This window comes from Pterocles gutturalis, unplaced genomic scaffold, assembly GCF_000699245.1.
Source record: "Pterocles gutturalis isolate BGI_N339 unplaced genomic scaffold, ASM69924v1 scaffold11382, whole genome shotgun sequence".
NCBI classification, from domain to species: domain Eukaryota; kingdom Metazoa; phylum Chordata; class Aves; order Pterocliformes; family Pteroclidae; genus Pterocles; species Pterocles gutturalis.
This window is the reverse complement of record NW_010110314.1, coordinates 40,026-62,806: the sequence shown is the minus strand read 5'-3', so window position 1 is coordinate 62,806 and position 22,781 is coordinate 40,026. Positions and strand designations below refer to the sequence as shown.

The following is a 22,781-nucleotide window of genomic DNA, read 5'->3' as shown; positions in this document are numbered from 1 at the left end:
AGGTACAGTTCATAAAGAAAAGGAAATTCTCCCCCTTCTTAGTATTTTCTGAAAACCAGGCCATCATACTGAAGAGCCCTATTTGTAGATTTAGTGGGAAACATGCCTAAACCAGGAAAGAAGAAAAATTCCATGGGAATCAGCTTCCAAGTCAAACAGTTTCTGTAGGTCTGTGTTTGAAATCTTCCCTCTGGAAGCCCAGCTTCAGGCATCAACTAATTCAGATTCTGGTCTTATTAAAACAGCATGAGAAGGAAAACCAGCCAGATGAGTCCCTCCAACTATTGTAATGTAAATGAATTCTAGTACTGTAAACACCTGAGGGGTTGATTCTTGTAAGTGAACACCAGTAAAATAAAACAAAATGCCTACAATTAGTAAATAGCTTTTTTCTAAAAAAAAGGTAATTTTATTGAGTTTTAATATACAGCTTTAATATGTTAGGGTAATCATACAAGATCTCTCCTGTGTTCAATTTACACATTACAATACAGACGTGAGCTAAAATCTTTTGGTTTAATGTACAAAAGGAATCCAATGTTGTCCACTAGCAGCTTTGAACTTGGCAAGAAAGGTTCTAAAGACTTTAAGTGCAGTAACAACCATACAGAATACAAAATGAATATAAAGACTTTTCGCCAAGGCATATAAACATTTGAAAACAAATGGTGCCTGCTCCACAGGGCAGACAACTAGCAAATTAAAAACAAGTCACTGACCAATGTTCCAGAGAAGGAGGAGCATTACCCTGTGTAACAGTTCTTATAAAATGGCCTAACAATATCTGTATCATAGAATTTGTACTGATCAGAAAAAGGTCTGAAAAGAAACAGTAGGCAAGGAACCGATCAAAAAATGACATAGCAATATAAAATATTTCCATCACTATTTAAATGCCAAATTAATCAAGCAATAGTAAAAAAAACCAAACCAAAAACAAACAAACAAAAAAAGCTCTTCTGTTTAAAATAACAGCACTGTTTTTGCTTATTTTCAAAGATTTCTTTTTTCTTATGAACACACTATATACTTGATCGTTTCTTTCAAAGTAATGTGTCCATTTGGTCTGTCATGTCAGTGATGCTGATACACAATCAGCCCATCATGTCTCACCTTTGACACATTTTAATGCTTTTCTCCCCTTACGTTTGATACTCTGGTGCCTTCTCTTCTCAAGTTAAATACTTTTCTTCCTTTTCTTTATACAGTGCAGAGTATATGGGCTTAGGATATGGAGATTTTCCTCTACTCCAGTTCACTGTCTACCTCTGAGTTCAGTGGTGTGCAGTAGTTTGGTTTGTCTGAAGGTACGTACCCTGGGAGACACAAACACTTGTACGAACCTTCTGTGTTAATACATTTGGCGTTCTTGCAGAGAGACATTCTGTTGTTCAGCTCGTTGCACTCGTTCACATCTGCAAAAAGGTGACATCAAAAGACACGTACTTAAGTCTGGTGTGGAGGTAAAACTAATTTATTTCCAGCACTGCCAGGAGTAGAACATTCTGTATGAATAAACTGAGCACTTTATTTTCAGTTTAGATCAGGTGGAATTAGTCTGGGTCAAAAGCTGTAACATGATTTGGGAAGAGGCAGAAGTTATCATAGGAAGTCAATAGTGTATTAAATGGCCTTCAACTGTTAGATTACCAAGTCCAAATTCAGCCTAAGCTGCAAAACAAAAATTTAAGAACAATTTACAGGTTTTATCTGATGACTGAAAAGTGGCTTATAAGAAAGAAGCTCCAAGTTCTTAGTATAATACCTGTATTTTAAAAAAATCAAATACTTTAGGAGCTATTGGTGTTGTCAACTAAATAATCGCGACCAGCAAACTACCTGCACTCAATATTGTGCAGCTTTGGCCTGCAGTACATAGGAGCTACATGTTTCTCGCTAAGGAGGCCAGCTTGCCATAAAGTCCTAAAGATTACAAGGCATGCAGGCAGTATCATGACACTGCTGGGAGACCTCAATAGCGGGTTATGAAGTGTAATGCTCAGCAAAGTTAGTACAGACCTTAAACTGAAATACCCAGGCACAGTCTCTGCTAGGCTTCGACCCTGAGGGGTGTCTTTTTGCTTCACATTCTCACTGGTACTTGCCTGTTCCATGTTCTGTTGTTTTAATTGAAGACATAGACATTAAATGTCCTGGTTTGTAGTTGTACAGATTTACTAGTGTGAAAGTAAGAGGAATAGTTGGGTCTGTTGACTGTTGAAATCGGTGAGAATCAGGGGCCAAACCCCACCAAGTGGTTTTGTGCAAAATTAGGCGATCCAGCCACTCTAAAAATCCGTTCCTAAAATGACTCTTCTACTCTGGATACAGTTCCATTCTCTTAGCTCACTAAAGCCTTTGAAAAACACTTGTTCCATATATTAGTGTTAAATTATTGATGTAAGTTTAAGCTTCATTTAGTTTAAGTTCATTAGTTTAAGCTACATTACACATGTGTCTGCTCATTTCTAGGCTCTTAACTGAACACAGGTGTAATGACCAAGATGAACTGAGGAAAAACAACACAGTTATTTCTGTAACAATATTTACTGGCCTTTGCAGTAAATGAAACAAAGTTGGCATCTCTAATACAATTCAGGTGATGATCTCCATCCCCTTTGTTCCAACCCCTCCTTAGGTCAAGGAGTTAAGTAAACCGACAAACTAACAGGAGAAGGTAAAGTAATACGCTGTCCTCACCAACACAAGTCATTTTGGCCATGTCCAGGTGATAACCATCAAAGCAGTCACAGGTGTAGCCTTCCTGGACTCTTACACATCGCCCATTTTCACATCCATTCAGAATACCACACTCCTCTGCTTGTAACTCCTCAAAGCTGTTCAGAAAGCCTGGGTGGAAAAAAGAATTGCAAACAAGTAAGTTACAGAGCTGTTAAATCAGTATACCCAAATGGATAGTGAGAGTCTAAAAGTCTCTCAGAAGTTTACTGGAATGTGACTTGACTTTGCAGAAAATAGGTCAGCTTTAGCAGATCTGCACCATCTGGAGTTTTAAATGCACTAGAAAAGTGCTGTGATGTGTTTCAAGATGAAAACTGAATAACTATGAACTCTTAGGTTTTCAATTTGTGTTAAAAATATGTCTTTTTTTTTTTTTTTGGTGAAAGAAACTGCATAATTTGACAGTATATTTTTAAAGGGTATATCAGTGTTTTCCAAATAGCACCGTTTATTTGAATTTGTATGTGTATCAACCTTTATGGAAACAAAGGTAAGAAGAGGTAGTGCAGTTTGGGGTAAAAGTTCCTTAAAACAGTACTCTAAAAAAATAAGGTGTGTGTAGAGGGGAAGAGATGCATTCTAATTTATCTAGAAGAAAATGTTTTAAAAGAAAAAAAATCTCAACTGCCTTAAGGAAAGTAAGAAGAAATCAGAGACTGCTTTTCCTGTTGTGGTTTTGGTTAACAACCCTTTGGCTGGTACTCCAGTGACTGGTGCCAGTACAAATAGCTATAATCTACCAATTGCTCCTTGTCATAATTCTAGATGGTGAGCAGTCAAAGCTAAAGAGTTGTCTTTGTATTCAGCGGTTTGTACAATGCCTTTTGTGCTCCCCGTCTTAGGGCTTTTTTGACAGTTATGCTTTTATATGTAAGGAAGGACTTAAAAAATTATTTGACATTTCCACATGTTCAGAGATTCTCTGTAGGGCTGAATTGCTCCTAATTCCTGCAAAAGTTTTTTAACGAGCTTTCTGTTCGTGGAGCAGTGATGTAACAAGACTGCAGATGGCAGCCCATTACATCAAAAAGACTTCTCAGGAGAAAGTTCAGAGTGTTTGGGAGTTGTAGGTTTCCCAGTATAATCAATACATAGCATAGACATGAAGGGGAAAGTGAGGCTGGAGTGGAGCAGAGCAGGATATATCTCCCCATTTGTCCCATAACTACTATAACGAATATAGTGACTCCACAAACAAACTATTGGTTTGTCTAAAATCTGCGTACTGATTTATATTGTTGTAACAGTTGTGATAAGCAGATTTGCAATGGTACCTATGAATATGAATTTCCCTTTCCTTGTGCTTGTTCTCCTCTATATTTACTCCATCCAGTCTTGGTTCTTGAAGCGCTCTTTTTTCCTTTCCTACTCTGCCCTTTCTGTATCATCCTCCATTTAAGGTCTGTACTGTCATTTCCACTCCCCCCACCTCGTTCACTACATACACTGTTTCTCTCCTGGATTTCCTCTAGCTTGGTGGGATTCTTAGTAAGGATCATGCTGGTCAGTCATACACGGCATAAATTCTGGAGACACTGAATGTGACATAAGGACTTGCTGACATATGCCACATCTCAAGAACATATACAACGCACAGGATGTAAACAAGTGTACATTAAGTGGGAAACATTACAATCTTTTCCATGAACCCAGTAAATCACATCTCAGTCCTGAGGATATTGAGCGGACTCTCATGATGCATGGTAACACTGTAGTAAGAAACTTCACCAATTTTTGTTGTATTCTCAGGTCCTCTAACAGAGCTTGCAGAGGGCTCCTGAGGGTCTTTCAAAGGGAAGAGCTTTGCTAATTTAGAAAACACATGGTGCCAAGAAAGGGAAAGGTGCCCCCCTCCCCAAATACATAGATATTTTTAAAAGGAAGAAAATGTATCATTTATTTGAATATATGTACATATATATATATGCATGTACATAAACATGTGTACACACATATAGACATTTTTTTCTCTCTCTGTATCAGTCAGGGAATATGCCTCTGCTGAGGACAGTCATACAGCTGTGTGCTTTGGGGTTTCTTATGCATCTGCCTGCCACCGTATCCGATTCAGTGATAGGATGGGAGTAAGAGACATGAGCTCTTAAGCCTCTAAGACAGTGGACTCAGCTGTGGAATCAATACTGTCCACAATTTTATTGCATTTATTCACCACTGCTTGTAACTCGCGAAGTGCTGCTTTCCCACTCACTATTTACCTATCACGTTGATTACCCTGTCATCTTTCTGGGCTTTTCATTCTGTTTAGTAGTTAACATCTGCGTAACGTTTCAGTTAGACATCAACACTCAGTACTGTTTAATTAAAATCATCTGGATATTAAGAAATAAGACCTTTTACAATTTTGTGCAGAGCTAGAAGATCATTCCAGTGCTAAAGAGAAATGAACTCATTAACCTGATTTGTGCAGTTCTGTATTCTCTCACCCTGTTCTGACCTATTAGCGTTTCTTTAAAAATAACTCCTTGTACAGGAGAAGCACTTTGGGAAACAGCAACTTGCAGGCCATGTGTATGAAGCATGGGGAATTACCAGTTCGGATACCTCCACTTTTCCTCTCTAAAACTCTGACAGAATATGCTAGACCTGTAACAGGGTGGCTGATTTTGAAGAAGATGCTGAGATCCATAAGCGTTCCTCTCCCACAGGTCTTAACAGTGAGCTGGGCAGGACCCATAAAAACCCCAGATATTCCTGAAGTACAACTGAGGTGCTGTATACGATCTCTCACGCCCTGCTTGCCAGGCCATTCCATCTAGCCTCAAGGCTATATACATACATACTCTCTGATCATATTGTGCTGTACATTTTCTCTGTTGAGAGAGAAAGACTTTCATGCTCTCCATCTCCCCCATATAAATTCTGCTGGAAAATCACGGAAAGCTGGCGTGAAGAGATTTTTTTTTTCTTCTTTTAAACTAAACGCACTCTGAAGAAATCTATCCCACGCTCCAAAGGAAAATTAATTTGTGAGAAGGAAAACTGGCAATCCTTTTGACCTTGAGCTGTAAATCTGTTGGTAAATACAAATTTAGTACACTTGGCAGAAACTATTTAACTATATTAAAAATTAATATTGTACTCTGAGCCCAACTGGACTCTCATACAATACTGGCTCTTGAACCAGAACACCTGACCGAAAGCTAGTGTCATAGGAATAACTAAAACATAAATAGGCCACATTACTCAGAAGCAAACAGACGAATGAAGCCAGATACAGGGAAATAATCCAAGTTACAACCCTCATTTCAAGTATTTTACATAACATAGAAACTTGCTTACGGTCTTCAACAAAGTATGGATTAGTTTCTGGAGTGTAGTGCTCCTCGAAGTCAACCAAAGCATCTTGTCCATATGGCCGTCGAGATCCTGGAACAGGAATGTTGCACAGCTGGGCATAATCCTCTGAGGGGGAAAGAAAATAGGATATAAAACTAATCACACTTGTAACACAGGCTGCATTACATTAGTCCCAGTGAGCTGTGGTTCCTATTAGCTGGAAATAAACTTATCTTCCTAGAAACACCATAAATCTGCAATTTCCACAAAGTATTTTCTCTTCAAGAAGAATGTCATTAAAATGTTAATGAGCCAAATGCAGACTATTAAGTCATAATAAGGATAACACCAGGGATAGATTTGAGTCAATCACTGTACAAAAAGTTATGGGTCAGGTTCCTCTGGCCTGCACGAGAAGCAGGAGCAGAGGGATGCTGGGTGTCCTGCTGCCAGTGCACCCCTCTCCAGGGCCAGCTCTAGTTACACTCCTCATTCTGGTGGAACAGAGGCCACCCCAGAGCATTGGGGCTGCTAGCAGAAGCCACCCCAAAGGAAGCAAACTGGAGCAGGTGGGACCATACTTCTGGCACTGTCACCCAACCCGCAGAAATCACAGAATGAAAAGTCCTTCTAAAAAGAGCACATGCTCATCTGCAAACTGTATCTTCAAATCATATCCTTAAGTATGAGTGCTGTTCAAAGTCTCCTTGGCTGCCGACCCCGAAGCACCAGGCGAAATACACAGGAGAAAGAGTTCTACTCTGATTTTCTGCCTCTCTGCAATAGCCAGACTACGCAAGTTGAAGCAGACCAAAGCAACTCTTCATTTTAGCTGTCAGATTCGGTGTCTGAAATGCTGACGCAGAGTTTGAATTTTCATTTGATGTGTTGTGTCAGCTCTGTTTCCATTACCATTTACTAAAATACACGCGAGATAATTTATTTGAAAACAGAAACACTGTTAAAGCAGAGCAATCCAGGTGCTCCTTTACTGTTGCTACAGACTATTTAGCGTCTGTTTCTGTGAAGATTGCCTGGGGTTCTCAGAATCAGCCAGAGCAAGGACGGGAAAGAAAACCACCAAAAGAGAGGAAAAAAAGCCCTAAGTAGATACAAAATCCAAGAATTGCAGATGGTTACAGAGCCAGAAACCTCATGCTGTGTAGAACTGTCCCAGACAGCAAATAGTTGGATAAATCCCGACTGCCTCTAGACAGTGCAGAGCACAACCCCACTTGCTGCCCAGCATTGTCATTTGATTTTCACAGGTAGTATCTCCTCCACCTGGAATGGTTTTATTTGTACTGAAAACAACAAAATGTTCAAAAAGTCTGTTTGAATTCTGTGGTCAACAACTTGGCTCTTTGAGAGCGTAAAACTGTCCAGTACAGGCAGAGCTTGTACGTGCACATCGCAGAACTGTCGTGGGTCTGCAGAATGAACTCCCCAGAGAACTTACAAATCATTGCAAATCTCACCACCTTCTGCTTCAAGTGCAAGGTGATTTTTTTTTCTGATGTGCATCCTCCAGAATATATTTATACACAATAATAATTATATTCAAACAACCCTCTCCTCTCCCAGATGAAAAAGTACACTCCCCAAGAGAGACATCCCACGGCACGTGAAACAAAGCCAGCATGAGAAAATAAACAGCGTATTATAGCAAGTGTTACTTACATCCCTTAATACACAGCTTCCCAATGAGATACTACGATAACAAGCATAGTTTTAAGAGCTGTCACAAGACCAGAACCACCCTATTCTTCTTTCCCCACATCTAAGCCCAAATCACATCTGCATATGGGGACAGCCAGGTTATCATCTCAGACTGACTCCTTCATTGTTTTGTGGTGAGCTACTCATTATGCCCAAGGGCTCTGATACGTACACAGAGAAAAGCTGTGCAGAAGTGTAAAAGCACTTTCTCACAGATGTACGCAAATGTTCTTGGCAAAGGAAATCTACGCTCTACCACAAAATACTAATTCATCTGGCCTGTGTGGAAGAAACCACCACAAAAAAACCAGTCAGTGAAGAGCAAGGGAACAAGGAAAGCAGGGCTGAGGGATCACTAGTTCTTCCACATGAATGTGATCTGATGGAGAGGATTGGACAGAACCTGGACACTGGCATCTCTGATTACCCAGTGCTCATTTTGCATTTAGTGATACTGGCAGTAGAAACAATGTTTTTCTTCTGAAGGAAGCAGCCCAAACATTTGAAAATCCATAGTGCTGGAGCTCTCACGTATATGAGAGCTGTGTAGTTTGAAGATCGTGCAAGACTATTTTATATTGTGCATTAGCCAATGCAAAGTTGTTTATTATCTAAAGAAGACTAAAGAAATGTTGACAACAGAAACTTGTTTCCTGCCACACTGGTCCTTCACCAGTAAAGTTCTGGATGTCTGCCTTTTTAGGTCTCATTATAAGTAAATTAGTGGCTACAAAATGATGAAGAGCTGTTTTAGGGCATACTCTAGACTTGTTATTGTTACAAGAAGTTGTAACTATATCAAGGTCTTCTACAAGGCTGTATATATAACTCTAAGATCTATTAACCTCTTGAAGTCTATTATGCTTAATTAACTTCTGTTAATACACTAATCTTTTAATGATTTACATCATAATAATGATTTCTATTTGTATATAGAGCTTTAACACAAAAGCTGTCAAGAGCATTAATTGTCTTAAGTCACTTTAGAATGCATACACCTATCCTCATATATAATTTATATTGCTGTTTTGATACATACTGTGATGATTTGGAATTAACTATGACACTCTCTTAATACTGTACGTTCTGTTTAGTTGTCCAAGTAGCGTAGACTTTCTCTTTTGTCTTTTGTAGTATGTGGATTCAGTTACTATGTGCTCAGGAGATAAACCCAAGGAGAGAAACAGCAACCCACCTAAGAAACCAACAGCAGAAATTCAGGACAATTCAGGCAAGTTATCTATGGCACCTTGCTGAGCTTGGCTTGCTTCCCCCCCCTCCCCCCCCCCCCAGGGAAGAAAAGGGTGGCCAGAGAGGAGCCAGAGAGGAGAGTACAAAGACTGAAAGGCACTCAGGGGCCACAATCTGGAAAGATCATGAGAACCAGCATTCTGAAATAAGGTGAACTAGAGACTTGGATGCCTGAGAAAAATGAACCCATCAGAGTTCCCCTCTGGAGGATGGAACAAGTTACGGCAAGACAGATGTGTACATACAATTTCTGTTATTTTAAACTTTTCCCCTTGCTACGCTATGTTCCTACAGTTCAAATTAAAAATAGTGTATTTTGGGTCACTGTGCTCTATGGTGGTCACAATTGTCCAGGGAAGGGAACTAAATGAACAGAGTGCCGTAAGATTTGTGGGCAAAAGCATGACTGGTGCACAGAAAGTTGCAGCAAGTATACAAATGAGAGAACAGTGTGCTATTGCCTGAGGGAGATGACAGTAGGAAACTGAGATCAAGAAGGTGGCAAGGGGGCAGAGAGGAAGGGAAAATCTGTAACTACCCCGAATGACAAAAACATTTTAGAATTTTAGAAATTAATGCTCACTTTCAAAATAATCTTTCATGTAAAGGAAAAAAAAATATACATTTTCTGTAATTCACAATCAACGATAAAACCTTTTTCTATATGGATTTATTTTCCCTGCTCGCTCATCTGTCTGTGATCGGGGACAATACAACTGCGGTTCAAGAGGAAAGAGAGACTTGTGTTTTTAATATAATTTAGTCTACATGTCTCCATGTGTTTCTAAGTTCTTCTCATAACTTGCAAATGAAGCACTGAGACAGCTTGTTGTATAACTTAGGACAGCTATTATAAAAGGAAGCTGATGTATGCTTCCAAAAATGTAAAGGACATTTTTTAAGTTAGATGTGTGCATATAAAACAAGCATGTGAGGGGATTACAGCTAGACACACAGACGTACTGGCACAGATGTTAGCCGTAATTGGTGATGAAAGCTAGGCTGATAGAGACAATGCAACAGAAATGGGATGGACTGACTGGCTTTTAGGTGCTTGTTAGCACAAGGGCAGCTGTGCAAATGTGTATCTAATTTGCATATACAGGCCCCCTGCGTGGGCCTTATTTGTATTATCTAGTCAGAAAAAATACTCCCTATTTCATGTATTTAAAGCAAAATGTTATAGAAAGAAGCTTTTCTTGATATAACCATGAAACAACTGCACCACAGCCAATCCCACCTCCTGGCTGTAAAACAAGCCTTATTTCTGTTCCAGCTCCTCAGAATTGTCACCTTCACACACACAAAAAAGGAGCCAAAGCTATCAACACCAAGACAGTTTCTTCAAATTATTTAAGAATGCAACAATTTCACCATGGAAGAAACTGCTGGAGAGAAGGACAAAGCCAAGAAAGCATTTATTACACTTAATATACATCCCTTCCCAACCAGAGATTCTGGACATCTGTCTGAATTGGTTAGACCTATGCTCTCTCAGGAGATTGCATCATCTGTGAACCAAAGCTAAAGATATTTCTGCTCTACATTTAGGTTGTGCTATTTGACAATTTAGATCATTTGACATCCTGAGGTTTGTGGTGGACAGCGTTCATATATATTCTACAAGTCTTGGTGATAAAGAAAAAGGGAAGGGTACCAGTCTTAAAGGACTTTTTTCATGAGTTAAGGATATTCATAACCTCACATGGAGATACTCTAAATGAAATCACTGAGGAAAAGCTCACAGTGGACGTAAAACTCCTGTTAAAATTGAAGTAATTACCAGCCTGATTATTTCAAAGCCTCTTGGTAGTCACCTTTTGTTCCTCAATTAAGGTTGCTCAAATTTCCTAAAACAATCTTCTCTCTCCTACTACTTGAGGTAGATTGTTAGAAGTTGTAGTAAGAGATGGGTTCTTCCTGACACAACCTTGCAAATGGCTTTCTGACTCCTTCTGACTCCCATGTACACTTGGAATATGAGGTTTCATGAGGAAAACCCTTCCAAGGCTATTCTGCATGTCTCTCCTAAACTTCAGAAGCAGCACTGAAAATCTTCATCAACAGAAATGAAAGCAGCCAAAAATCTGCACAAGTGAGCGTAAGACTTGAATATTTAAGGCCCAATCTCTGTAATATTTTGAGCCCAAAAGATAATCCATTTATCCAGAGTCCTTACCAGAAAGGAAGGAGGCACGGTGCCATTCTAAATGGAAAGATGAATGTGCTCCAGAAACAGATCTAGTGCCTCCCTGCCGATCTTTACCATCTCAAGAGAGGACAGATGGAAACTCATCCTTTATACACATCGATTTTCCCTCTACTTCCAAATCTTCATGAGTGACACTAGCCAGAACTCGAAGGGAACACCATGTTCTCATTAGGTGAAAGCTCAGCCCAGAACTAACTCATAATGTTTACAAAGTATATGCTGAGTTCCTTGCAACAAAAACACAATCTCATCTGCCCTGCCAGAAACTGCAACTACGTGTAGGCATCTCCAAGGGTCTGCGCCTGAACTAGACATCCAGTGTCTCTTTTTGGTCCATTGAAGGACACAACCACTTCTAGGATACCATCTCATCCTACAGCAGATGTCTGTAACAGTTCAGAGGAATCTAACACTCAGGGTGCCTACTGCTCTTTCCTGATGGAAAGGGAAACTGATAGGACCAGGACCAAGACAGATGTGGGGTTCTGTGATTAAAAAAAAAAAAATAAAAAAAAAGTGAAATTGGCCAAGAGAAATCCTACATGATACGACACCCCAAATGATTCACATTACCCACTAGCCTCAGTGTTCCCCTAGTCTGGGCTTTGCAAATGCTAAGGTGGAGAAAAAGAGAAACTTGAAGCGAGACATGAGTCTTAGCAGTTCTTTATGTGACTCCTAGTCCCACAGAACATCTGTACCATCTCCTGACTGGAGTTCTACCATTGTCCTTTTTGCAGATCTTCTAAACATAAAGTGGTTCCATAAACCCAGACACTACTGGAATTTAAAACGTCCTGTAAAAGAGTAAAAGGTATGTATAAGGTTCCACACATAAGCAGCCTGATAAACTGAATGCTGATGTCCTTTACAGTTACCCAAGAATGTGTTATGACATTATCTTAGTAGTCAGACCACCACCCAGTTCTTAGTACCCCTATCCTCAGAAACAGTTATTAAAACATCTGTTAAAACTGCAGAGTCCCAGTCCTACCTGACCCCCTTTCTCCATATTACAACTTCTCCAGGCAGCCACGTATAGAAGGAGCCTTAACGAAGTTCAAGGGCACTCTAATACCACCTTCCTAGCATCCTAAGGCGTCACTGAAGCAAAGGTGGTACTGCACTGCAATAACAAACTCCAAGACAGGTTTCCGAAGATCATTTTACAAATACAAAAATAGGCAGTCTCCCTAAACTGAACACTGACTCCAGCACACCACCTTACTCGACATTTTCTAGCTCTTAACTTCTATCTCCTCCCTTCAAATTTCCTGTACCCTGTAACAATACACCTTGCCTAAAATCCACTCCAGTCCCATGAGCGTCTCACAGGAGCTTCTAGAGGCTCAGCAGGTTTATAATTCAGGTGTTACATGCTCAGGTTAACATGAGATGTGTATGGCCTTATTTTAGATTCCACATTTTTTCAGTCTTGGCCAGTTGCTCTGTTTTCTGGCATGGATGCTTTGACCCAGCTGCTAAACCCATCGATGCCTTTCCTGCTGCCAGTGACTAGAGCATGGACTCGTGATGGAGACAGTTGGGTCTCACAGCACTAACACTGAATTGACAAAGGAAGCAGAACTTGAAGGCAGGTTGTCTGACAGGGGTTTTTTTTGTGGGTGGGTGCTATAAAGAAAGGATGTTTTGCTTTTGTTACCTAAAAGTATCAAATTTTCTAATTTTCCTCAATTGGTCAATTATTGCAGATTGCAAATGACAAACCTCAAATACCAAAGAGGTTTCTTAAGGATAATTACAAAAAGTTCTTTGGGCAAATACAGCCTGACACCACAATGAGCCCAGAGAGAATACATTTCACTAGTCAACATTTTGGTATTGGATGCAATCTGTGAAAGCCTTTATCTGAGCTATGATATCATAAGATCATAACGTTAGAACCAGTGTAAGTTAAAACAATCTATCTTTGCTTCCTTTGCTTAATTACAAGGCGGCCTGTCAAACAAAATTGTTTGAACAAATAAGATGTGCTCGATCACATCACTACTGTTCATGTTTGCACTGTTTTGATCAGGATTTGGAACTAGTATTTTGAGTTTGTTCCTTGATGTTGTCAGCAAAATACTTATCAGTCTCACTGTGGTTACGATGTTGCTGTTCAGTTGCAATACTTCACAAGGTGCTGCTTATTTTTGTGTCAGGCTCTGCTGTTTACTGTCATTTTAAAGTGGGGTGCGTTTGATCAAGCATCCATCAGTAGTTGTTACAAATCTTATCAACTACACCAATTCTGTTTTCTTGCTGATGATAGGCTGGATTTCTTTTTCATTTATACGGATCAATTCTTCGAAAAGTTCTCTCTCTTCCTGCCATTTTTACGCTGGATGCTACTTCAACAGGACACGTAGATCTTGTCATGAAAAGAAAAGCTGGGACACAAAAGTTAGAGGCTGTTTTTATTAAAGCGTGAATTTGTTTTCGAAGGGACTTGCAAATATATCATTTATGGTGGTAGGCCTGTATTTCCTTCTTTCTAAGTGCAGCACGTAGATCCTCAAATACAAGGGGAGTATAAACAAGGTAAAATGAAACTACAGATCAGTGACTGATCCATTCTATGATCCAACCCATTTCATGGTGAAAGTCTTCTGGTGATAACGCTTTTCACATCCTCAGGTCTTCTTTAACGCGTGCTACAAATCTTCAGAATGCCCCTAACTTGGGAAATAAGCAAACACCCTCAGTAGTAAATCTGGCCAACACAATACACAAGGATTTAAAAATGGAGGAATTCCAGGTTCCCCAGCCAGGACTTGAACCTGCGACCTCCTGGCCCAGAGGTGTGAAAGCACTCTCTCAAGCCAATGATATAACTCGAAATGCTAAAAACTGAAGACATGTCAAATGAATCATTTATTCAGTTCAGTCAGCTTTAAATTTTTCTTGGTAAATGTTCCTGAAAACAGAGAAAGGCTTCCAGGTTTCTGTGTGTGCACACACGTGTGCAAGGACACATGAGCATATACAACCTCCACTAAGAAATGGAAGCTTGTATGTTTCTTCTGACATACTAAAGATTCAATATGTTTTTACTTTTTTAACCATCTATGTTCCAATTTATAATGATGATTGAAAATATTTGGAACCAAAGTATGCCTTGTAGTTTCAGTTAAAGCAGATACTTTTCAATGCATATTAAACTTCACATAAAAATTGTCTGGAGGGAGAAAGATGTTATGATCCAACATAATGCTCTTCAGCTTTGTCACTTGAGGGTCATTCAAGTGACGTTTAGCATAATGTTATCCATCCAGAACCTTTATGTCATTTTTGAAATTAATTTCTCAGGTTTTTTCATAGAGCTATTTGGGAACTGCACCCCACTGTTGTCACAGGATTGCTGATCCAGAATCCTGTGGTCCTAATGATCAAAATCCATCTAATTTCAAGCCTAAATATGTTCAGACTGAACTTGGTCCAATTTTTTTCCTCACATCAGCACTGTTCTTTAATTTAAAAGCTTGTGGGAATCCCTGAGGTCTTTTCCAACCTTAATGACTCTGTGATTCCATGATCATGCTGTAGCAGAGAGTTTTGCCATTTGCAGCCTTTGTTCCACATCTAGGTTTGTTTTTTTTCATCTTCCCTTATACGACAGGTTCTCCATTCCCTGACCATCTTGGTAGTCCTTCTCTGTTCCTGTTCAGATTTATCCTGCTTTAAATGTAACTAGCTAGAAATCTTGAGAAACAAGTCTCACACCTACCTGAACTCTCTCTACCAGGCACAGTTTTCCTTCCTTCTCTCAGGATTGCACGCTTGCATGACACAGATGGGTCACTGACACCATGTGAAGAACTTTGCACAGAAAAAGCCTCCTTTTTTCTGCTCTGTCTTTCCACCTGAGGAGCTCCAAGTTGTAGCAATGATTCCTGCTATTGGCTGTCGCCCTGTATTTTGTTTTTTAATATCACATTTCATTCCATTGCAGTTGTTATTCTAGCAGGTGTAGTAACTCAGTGCCTGGGAATGTCCTCCTGTAAGATTTGTTCTGACAAAGACATTTCAGAGAATTCCATATCTTATAAATCAAGCTGCTGTCATGCTCTGTTTTTCTTCTTCAGTCTCTTTCTGAGGTAAGCATCAGCCAGCAGTTACTCCAGCCAACATCATCAAAATCAGGCACTTTGTTCAGTTGCTGCACTTCCAAAGCAAACTCAAGCAAAGTAAAGATATATAAGAACAGGTTCAGGGACCTTGCAAGTAAATTATAAAAACATAAAACCCAAGCAGACACAACCAGCCACATTAATGCTTCACTGAGCTTCTTGATGTAGTTCTAACTCCAGGGTTCCTGCTACAAGTAAAACATGTAGTGCTTTAGCCACAACATTATGGTTAGAGTAACGCACGCCCAAGTGAAAATCTGAGGACGATCAGAATAAAATGCTTTACTAGAGCGGTATGGCATTCCTACATGGAAAACCATATTACTAAAAGACACATTTGTAGTAAGAAACCTACATCCAAACTAGCCTTGGAATAGATGATATGGGAGGAGTTAGTATGGTACCAGGCTGTATACACCAGGGCTGACCCATCTCAGACACAGCATGGCTTACACCTACGCTGCTTCCACTGGTTTCTTCTCCAGCCCCCAGTCCCCAGAAATAAGTCTGTGTGTCAATGACAACATTTCTCTCTCCATCCATTTAGCTTCTGTAGTCACCGCAAGAAGCAGCTTCTACCTGAAAAATCTTGGAACAATGTCTAATTTCTAAACATGGAAAAAAAAAACTTAAATTGCTCATCTATACATTTCATAACATTTGAGCATACAGCCTTATAAATAACAACTCATTCTTTGACAGGTTTAGTGATTCTAAACCACAGCTTATCAGATCCTTGTCAAGCAAACACACCTAATTGCAGCCAGCCTGGCAGAATCACACCGGAAAACGCTGAATGTATCACACCAGCAACACAAATCCAAACCAGTTATGAAGCCTGTTGATTATCGTGTGTGTGCGCACGTGAACCGTATCTGTATTTTCATAGATGGTTTGTAATTCGTCAGTCATGTTGAGGAACTCTGCTACCCTTAAAATGCCCTCCTGTTTCTACCAAGGTTCTAAATCGCCAATCACCTATAGTTCCACCTGAAGGAAGTGGGTCCTGTATGTGCCCCAAAATAAGAGCAGCTATGTTTTCAAAATCTAGACTGTAATGATTTTCACTTATTTAATGAGAAAAAAAATAATCCATTAGTTGTTGAAGGGTTAGGGTTTTTTTGTTCTTTCTTATGTTAGTAGCCCAAGTATAAATACAAGGGATTAAACTGATTAAGTATTCCAGGTTTCATTCCAAGAATTGACACGTAGGTTTCCTTACCTGACTCTTTCATAGGACACAGAGCACACTGCATGCCCCAGGCTTCACCATACAGGCAACAGCACTCGGTGTATGTGGTCTGCTTTCCAACCAGAGGTCGACTACAAACAAAATCATCACTTAGATGCTGCCAGCAAAGATCCTGGTACACTTCAGTTTCTTCAGTTTGTTCTGATGGAGAAGACGGTATTAGATCATCATCGCATCGCTGTTATTTGAAAAAGATACTTGCATAATGCAAAATTTTCTAAACTTAGATTAGAAAAATAACCTAGCTTTACAGGTTTTGCTGAATACAAATTTAAGCTTAGAAGTCATGACCATTGTTAAGTACCTGAGGTGGCTCATCCCTTGGAGTGTTCAGCTTTGCAAGAATCTTAAAAGGTTCTGATTTGGCACTATCCGGCCAATTTAGAAGCACATTGGGTTGGACACCCAAGAAATAAAACTTCCTAAATCAGTAGTCATTGCTGAATGCTTAACACCGACACAGCTCCGCTCTCATGGAAGTGAACGGAGCTTGACAAAAACAGGCGTTAGGACAGAGGTGATATTTGGGGAACTCCATCCACGGAATGAATCTTTAAAAGCTGTTATTTTGCTTTTCTTATGTTGCCATCGATGGCATCTGAAAGAACTTTTACAGCTAGGGCAGAGCTGAACAAAAATTCTACATGGGCTCAAAGGGAGACTGGACAAATACTTGGAAGAGAGTCCCATTAACCAAACAGACAAACTACACCAGGCTCAGGAAATCCCCTGAGCTGAAAATAGCTGGAGGCTGGGAGAGTGCTGGGGACGGTGAGGAGAAGTATTGTTTATCTGCCCTTCTGGTCCCTAATCATCCACTTACAGCTATTGTTAGAGACAGAATACTGCTGCGAACTACTGACACATTCTTATGAACATTAACAAAAACACGTATTTCTGTCAAAGCTGGAATATTTCAGAGGCATACTAGTTCTGACAAAGATCTCAGTAGGAACAGTTCCTAGTTCTAGCAGTCTCTGATCACTGCTGATCGGAGGGAGAGGAACTGTAAACTTAATCTTACGCTTGGAATGTAAAAACCTCAGCACAATTGTTTTGTAAAGACATCTGCAAGGTTTTGATTTTGTTCCAACATAGAGTGAAAAATAAGTGTTGTCACAAACCAAGGTTCTGTTTTGTCTCTGCATCATCTTCTAACTGCATTTTTACATGATGCACTGGTGCATGGGTGAGTATAGAACTGAAACAGCTCAAAACAGTGAGTTCGAAAAGTGCAAAGGTGATCAAAATTTAGATACCTATTCTACTAAGAACTTGCCAGAACATGCAGTAAAGAGCAGCAGCAGTGGGTCTCTGCAACCAACTCCAAATTTTGCTGGCAGCAAAGGAACCAGCCTGCCCCTTCCTCCTCCGTGTTAGGGAGGACATTGCCAGTAGCGATACAAGGCTTGAGCGCTTTGTGCTGGGTGAGAAGGTCACTGCTGTATCAGCCCCCGTGTCGCGTGATGGAAGAAGAGCCTTTGGGCCCTTGCATTCTCTTCACATCCTAGATGAACCCAAAGGACAATCCTGCTCTTGGTTTGTTTAACTGAAGATCAAACAATGGAAGTCCTGTGGTTCTTTCACAGTTTCAGGCAAGAGGATGACCACATTCCTCTTCAAAAGTACCAGTCTTATAATTTGGAGTGACTAAAGCAGGCATTCAGTCTGTATTCCCATTTCCTTTCACAGAAGCATCTTAGAAAAATGCATTGTAAGTTGCAGGGACCAGAGGTCAGGATTTATGGCTATAGAGTGCCAATATTAATCAAACCCATTGTAACAATTCTTTCAAAGATGTGTGTGGCATAGGCAAAGCAGTGCAGACTGCATAATGCTCTGGATTTCTGAGACGTTTCTAAGAATCCCATAATATTTAACTTTTCTTCTGAAATCAGGCTACTGAAATTAGAAGAACATGCAAAAACCATACTTTAACAGTGACGCTGCAGCGCACAGCTTGAAAATGTGAGCTCGATGTACCCTCAGTATTAATAAACCGAAAGCACAGATACAGTTTCAGCTATTTCCTCCTATATCCTGTTATTCCTGTTTTTATTCCTTGCTTTGTTAGAAGCACTCACTCCCTCTGACCTGAATCTCCAGTTAGCCCCCAGCCAAACCCCAGCCTTAGTGAGACAGCAAGCAGGCTGTGCCTCATTACCTACGAGGCTGGACGAGGCAGATGCAGAGCTGGTGAATCAGGGGGCTGGAGACTCCCCAGCCCAAGCCTATTCTCATTAATACTTCCAGCCATCTCCTGTCTGCATTGGCAAAGTGAAGCCCTGTGGAGTCCTACATCACGATGCCTTCTGGATCAACAGATGATGGTCCAAGCATTGCCTTCCAAAATTCTCCAGAAGAGCAGGCTCATCCAAGAATGACCCAGTCTAAGCTCATGGGGGTCTGTAGCCATGTCAGCACCACCTCGGAGAGGTGTACTCACTTCAGTAATATGTATAATGGATCATACCACTTGAATCTGCTGGTCTGATGCATCGTTTTTCTGTTGCGTCCAGAACCATTGGGTGTGTACAGAAACAGTTGTAAGATCCTTCTGTGTTAATGCACTGGCCATCAATACAGCTGTTTGGGTCCTGACATTCATCCGTGTCTTTAAAATGGAAGGAAATGTATCAAGGAGAGCCAGCACAAAGCAGTCGCATTGTGTTAATCCATCTTTATATTTTCGTATATTAGGAGCAGATTTCCCTGCATGCCTTCTGTTAATTACCACAAATATCAACTGCTGGCAGCAAAATCCTGCCTGTGCCCACGGAGAAGGACAGACAGATCAGAAGGATGCTGACCTCTAATCCTCAAGTACTAGGGAGCATCTGTATGAGGAGGCTTGCTGGGGGGGCTGGAGGGCCAGGCACACCCTGCATCCCCATGTTTCTGTCCCTTTGGGTCAGTACCAGCAGGCATTAGAGGTGGGCATACTCTTTGAGACTCTTCTTGAGCTGGTCAGGAGAAGGGAATCACCTTACCTAGCCACGGTAGTTCTATTCCTTAGTTTGTCTTGGAGAGGAAAAGCAGAAATTTAGCTCAAAGGGAAGAGCAGGCCATTTTACTTCAAATAAATTACATAAAAATCAGCAAAGCCCCCACCCTTTGTAAAGAACAATCATAGAATCCCAAGGTGAAAGGCTCACTTACTGCGATTGCCAAAATTATTTCCTTTCATTATGCTATTCTGCACATTATACATAGTTTTCTGCTTACAAAGCAAAAGCCAGGGTCACGGTTATGAGTAATTTTCAGTTGCATACCAGAACCAAAGGAGTACAAGGTTGTGCAGACTGAAAAGGGCTTATCAGGGACCTGAACTGTAATTTCATATTGCACAGTAACTCCTTGTGGAAAATATCTGTCCTTGAAAAACAAAGTCAGTGTTAATTTGATTTCTTATGGTAAAACCGCCACACTTACCAAATGAAAGGGGAGCTTCAACACACAGACTTTCCCTGCTCACCCCACGCACAGGGAACAGAAGGCGAAGCTGTACCTTGGCAGAGTGAAGCAGCAGGGTGCGTATAAGGAGGCAGGCACCTCCGATCACCTTGTACTGCCTGTGGAAAGGCTGGTACCAGCTCTAGACGATGCAGCCAGGGGAGCACAAAGGGCTGTTTTGGAGTTGCAAACTCCTGGGAGCAATTTGCTGAAAAAGGATGCAAATGCAGCAAACCCTGCTCTACATGCCATCGCTGTGTCAGCCAGAATTGCTGCCCAGCCAAGCAGAAGGGAATGGAAATGACCCAATGCCTCTTAAAAAGCTGCTACAGGAGTTTGGAGGCCCAGTGTTCCTCCCCTTGCTGGGAATACTGCCGTTCTGATGGGAATCCTGCTGTATGAGTCTGCTTGTTTTGCCCATCTGCATACCATTATAGTGACAAGACCACTTTAAATAAACTTACCAAAGCACTGGAGCTTAACAGGGTCATAGTATGTGCCTTGTTTGCAGTAGCACTCGTAACCTGGCTGCGTATTCAAACAGAAGCCATTTTTACAGATTTCTTGTCCAAAGAGTTGGCATTCATCAGCATCTGGGGAGAAAACATGAGAGGCTGTGTTACCGTAATTATTACGAGGCCATGCAGAGGAGCAGGACGGAATAAAGCCTATACACTTCTCTGTTCAAGCAAACTGCACTTTAAACAGAGGGCCCCAGGAGCACAGATATCCACAGGAAAAAAAAAAACAAAAACAAAAAACACAACAGACCTGGTGTGGAAGAGGTTACAGTGTGCTCATAGCCGGAATGGGAAAGGGAAAACCGGTTGACCATGACTTTCCCTTATTGTCAGAATAAGTCCTGTGGCACACAGAGACTGGAAGAATCTGCAGCTCGCCTTTCTTTCCTTTGGTACCACGTTGCTTTTGGCTCCAAGCAAAACAGATGAAGAATATGGCCTGGATTTTCCAGTATAATTTGCTTTACCTAAGGGATTCCCATCATGGATCTAACTTCATCACACCATCTAACTGCAAAACTAACCAAGTGTTTATGCCTATGGATGGACTTCGTGGCTGCTCTCCTTTCTGCACACAGTTTGGTGACTCTGCTGTGCATGGCAGGGAATCTTCATATCCGTACTGCTTGTGACTTTGTTTTTCAAAGCTACATGCACAACTTCCGTGGAGACTTCCCACCACGTAGGAATAATGATGTCTGTTGCTAAATATAAAGCTGCAACTACTGTAGACCTAGTGATAGCTGACGAAGAGAATCTACCACACTTTCAAATGAGGCTAAATGTTTTCAGGAAAGTTTAATGGAAAATATATGCCAGCTCATACATAGCTTTTCACAGTTCTAGACATTTTTTCCCAGTCTTGTATTTATGTATTTGTTACCGTTGGAATTCCATTCACCTCCTTTTTTCCAACCTACTTTTCATTTGCTAGACCCACCTAGAATAGTCTGTCAAAGCTCAGCTGGTATTAAAAATGGCGATAAAAGGCACAATATAAAGTGGGCGATTCTCCTCTTAACACCAATTGTCTTAATCCACTGTCTTCTATAGATTCGCTCCCCAGTTACTCTGGGGCAACACACGTTTTAGCCCAAAGCTGTCATTTCCAGCTGTACAGCAGTTTTAAAGGTGAATTATTCAAACGCTTACTTTTTCCAGAAGAACTGAAAGTGCTCTAAAGCTATTTATTTTTACAGTCACTCTTCCAGCCACTAAGTGGCTTCAGTTAAATATTTTGACTGTTTAGCAGCAAGAACAATGCAAAGATTAATAAGAAATGTCATGTACATGTCTGGTTTTTTTTTCCTGTGGAACATGGATTTGTGTCTGGGGAAGAATGGGAAGGCCTGAGAGCAGGGTCAAGGAAGGCTAGCTGAGTATATTAACTTCTGACAGATAATTCCAATTAAGAAAATAGGAGCTGCTCCTATAAGCAGAAGCTTGTGGATAAAAGCAACAGGAACACATGAGTTAGTGTAACAGAGAAAGATTGCATTACTAGAAGTACTATCTGTTTATTGGTTGTCCTTTGTGCCATTCCTGAGGTTATTACAAAACAAACGTACTGAAAACAGAAAAAGTCTTATTATGGCAAGGATCTGTGGAAGATATTTCCAGATGAACTATTTCCATGCTTCAATATTTATGGCAGCTAGAGAACTTATCAATCCTGAGGTAGCACAACAAAAACAATGCAGATAGATTTCTCTGAGACACATTTGGACATACTGTACATACAGCATGTCCCAAATCTACATTGCAAAGATGTGCAGAAATCTTAGATCTGCAAAAAAACACCTGCTGCGGATAACACAAAAACATATTAGGAGGACAGAGAACTGAACTCAACCATGGTCTGCTCACTAACTTGATTAGAAAACTGACCCAGTAATGTCCTCATCGGTGAGGAAGAATAGTTTGAAAAAGTACATGTGACAATCGTTAGGGAAAAAACCAAAAAATCTTTTAAATCCCACCAATTTTTGTCAGCTCTCAGAATTAGGTCTCACCGATTAGTGATTTATCTAGAAGCAACTCTGACAAATCATAGAATCATTAAGGTTGGAAAAGACCTCAAGGATCATCAAGTCCAACCGTCAACCCAACCCCACCTAACCCACTAACCCATGTCCCCCAGCACCACATCGACACGTTTCTTGAACCCCTCCAGGGATGGTGACTCCACCACTGCCCTGGGC

At 40.6% G+C, this 22,781-nt stretch overlaps 1 protein-coding gene across 1 annotated transcript in view; it reads right to left on the bottom strand.

The window, feature by feature from the left end:
• Positions 1 to 387: 387 nt before the first annotated feature.
• Positions 388 to 22,781, bottom strand: part of LTBP1 (latent transforming growth factor beta binding protein 1) — a gene marked incomplete at its 5' end in the record, with an annotated part of 61,780 nt that continues 39,386 nt past the window's right edge. Inside the window, 6 exons of the mRNA XM_010073311.1 lie at positions 388 to 1,415; positions 2,701 to 2,850; positions 6,043 to 6,165; positions 16,577 to 16,747; positions 19,080 to 19,220; positions 20,524 to 20,652. Coding sequence (XP_010071613.1) covers positions 1,246 to 1,415; positions 2,701 to 2,850; positions 6,043 to 6,165; positions 16,577 to 16,747; positions 19,080 to 19,220; positions 20,524 to 20,652 — 884 coding nt within the window. The remainder of the gene's footprint in view (positions 1,416 to 2,700; positions 2,851 to 6,042; positions 6,166 to 16,576; positions 16,748 to 19,079; positions 19,221 to 20,523; positions 20,653 to 22,781) is intronic.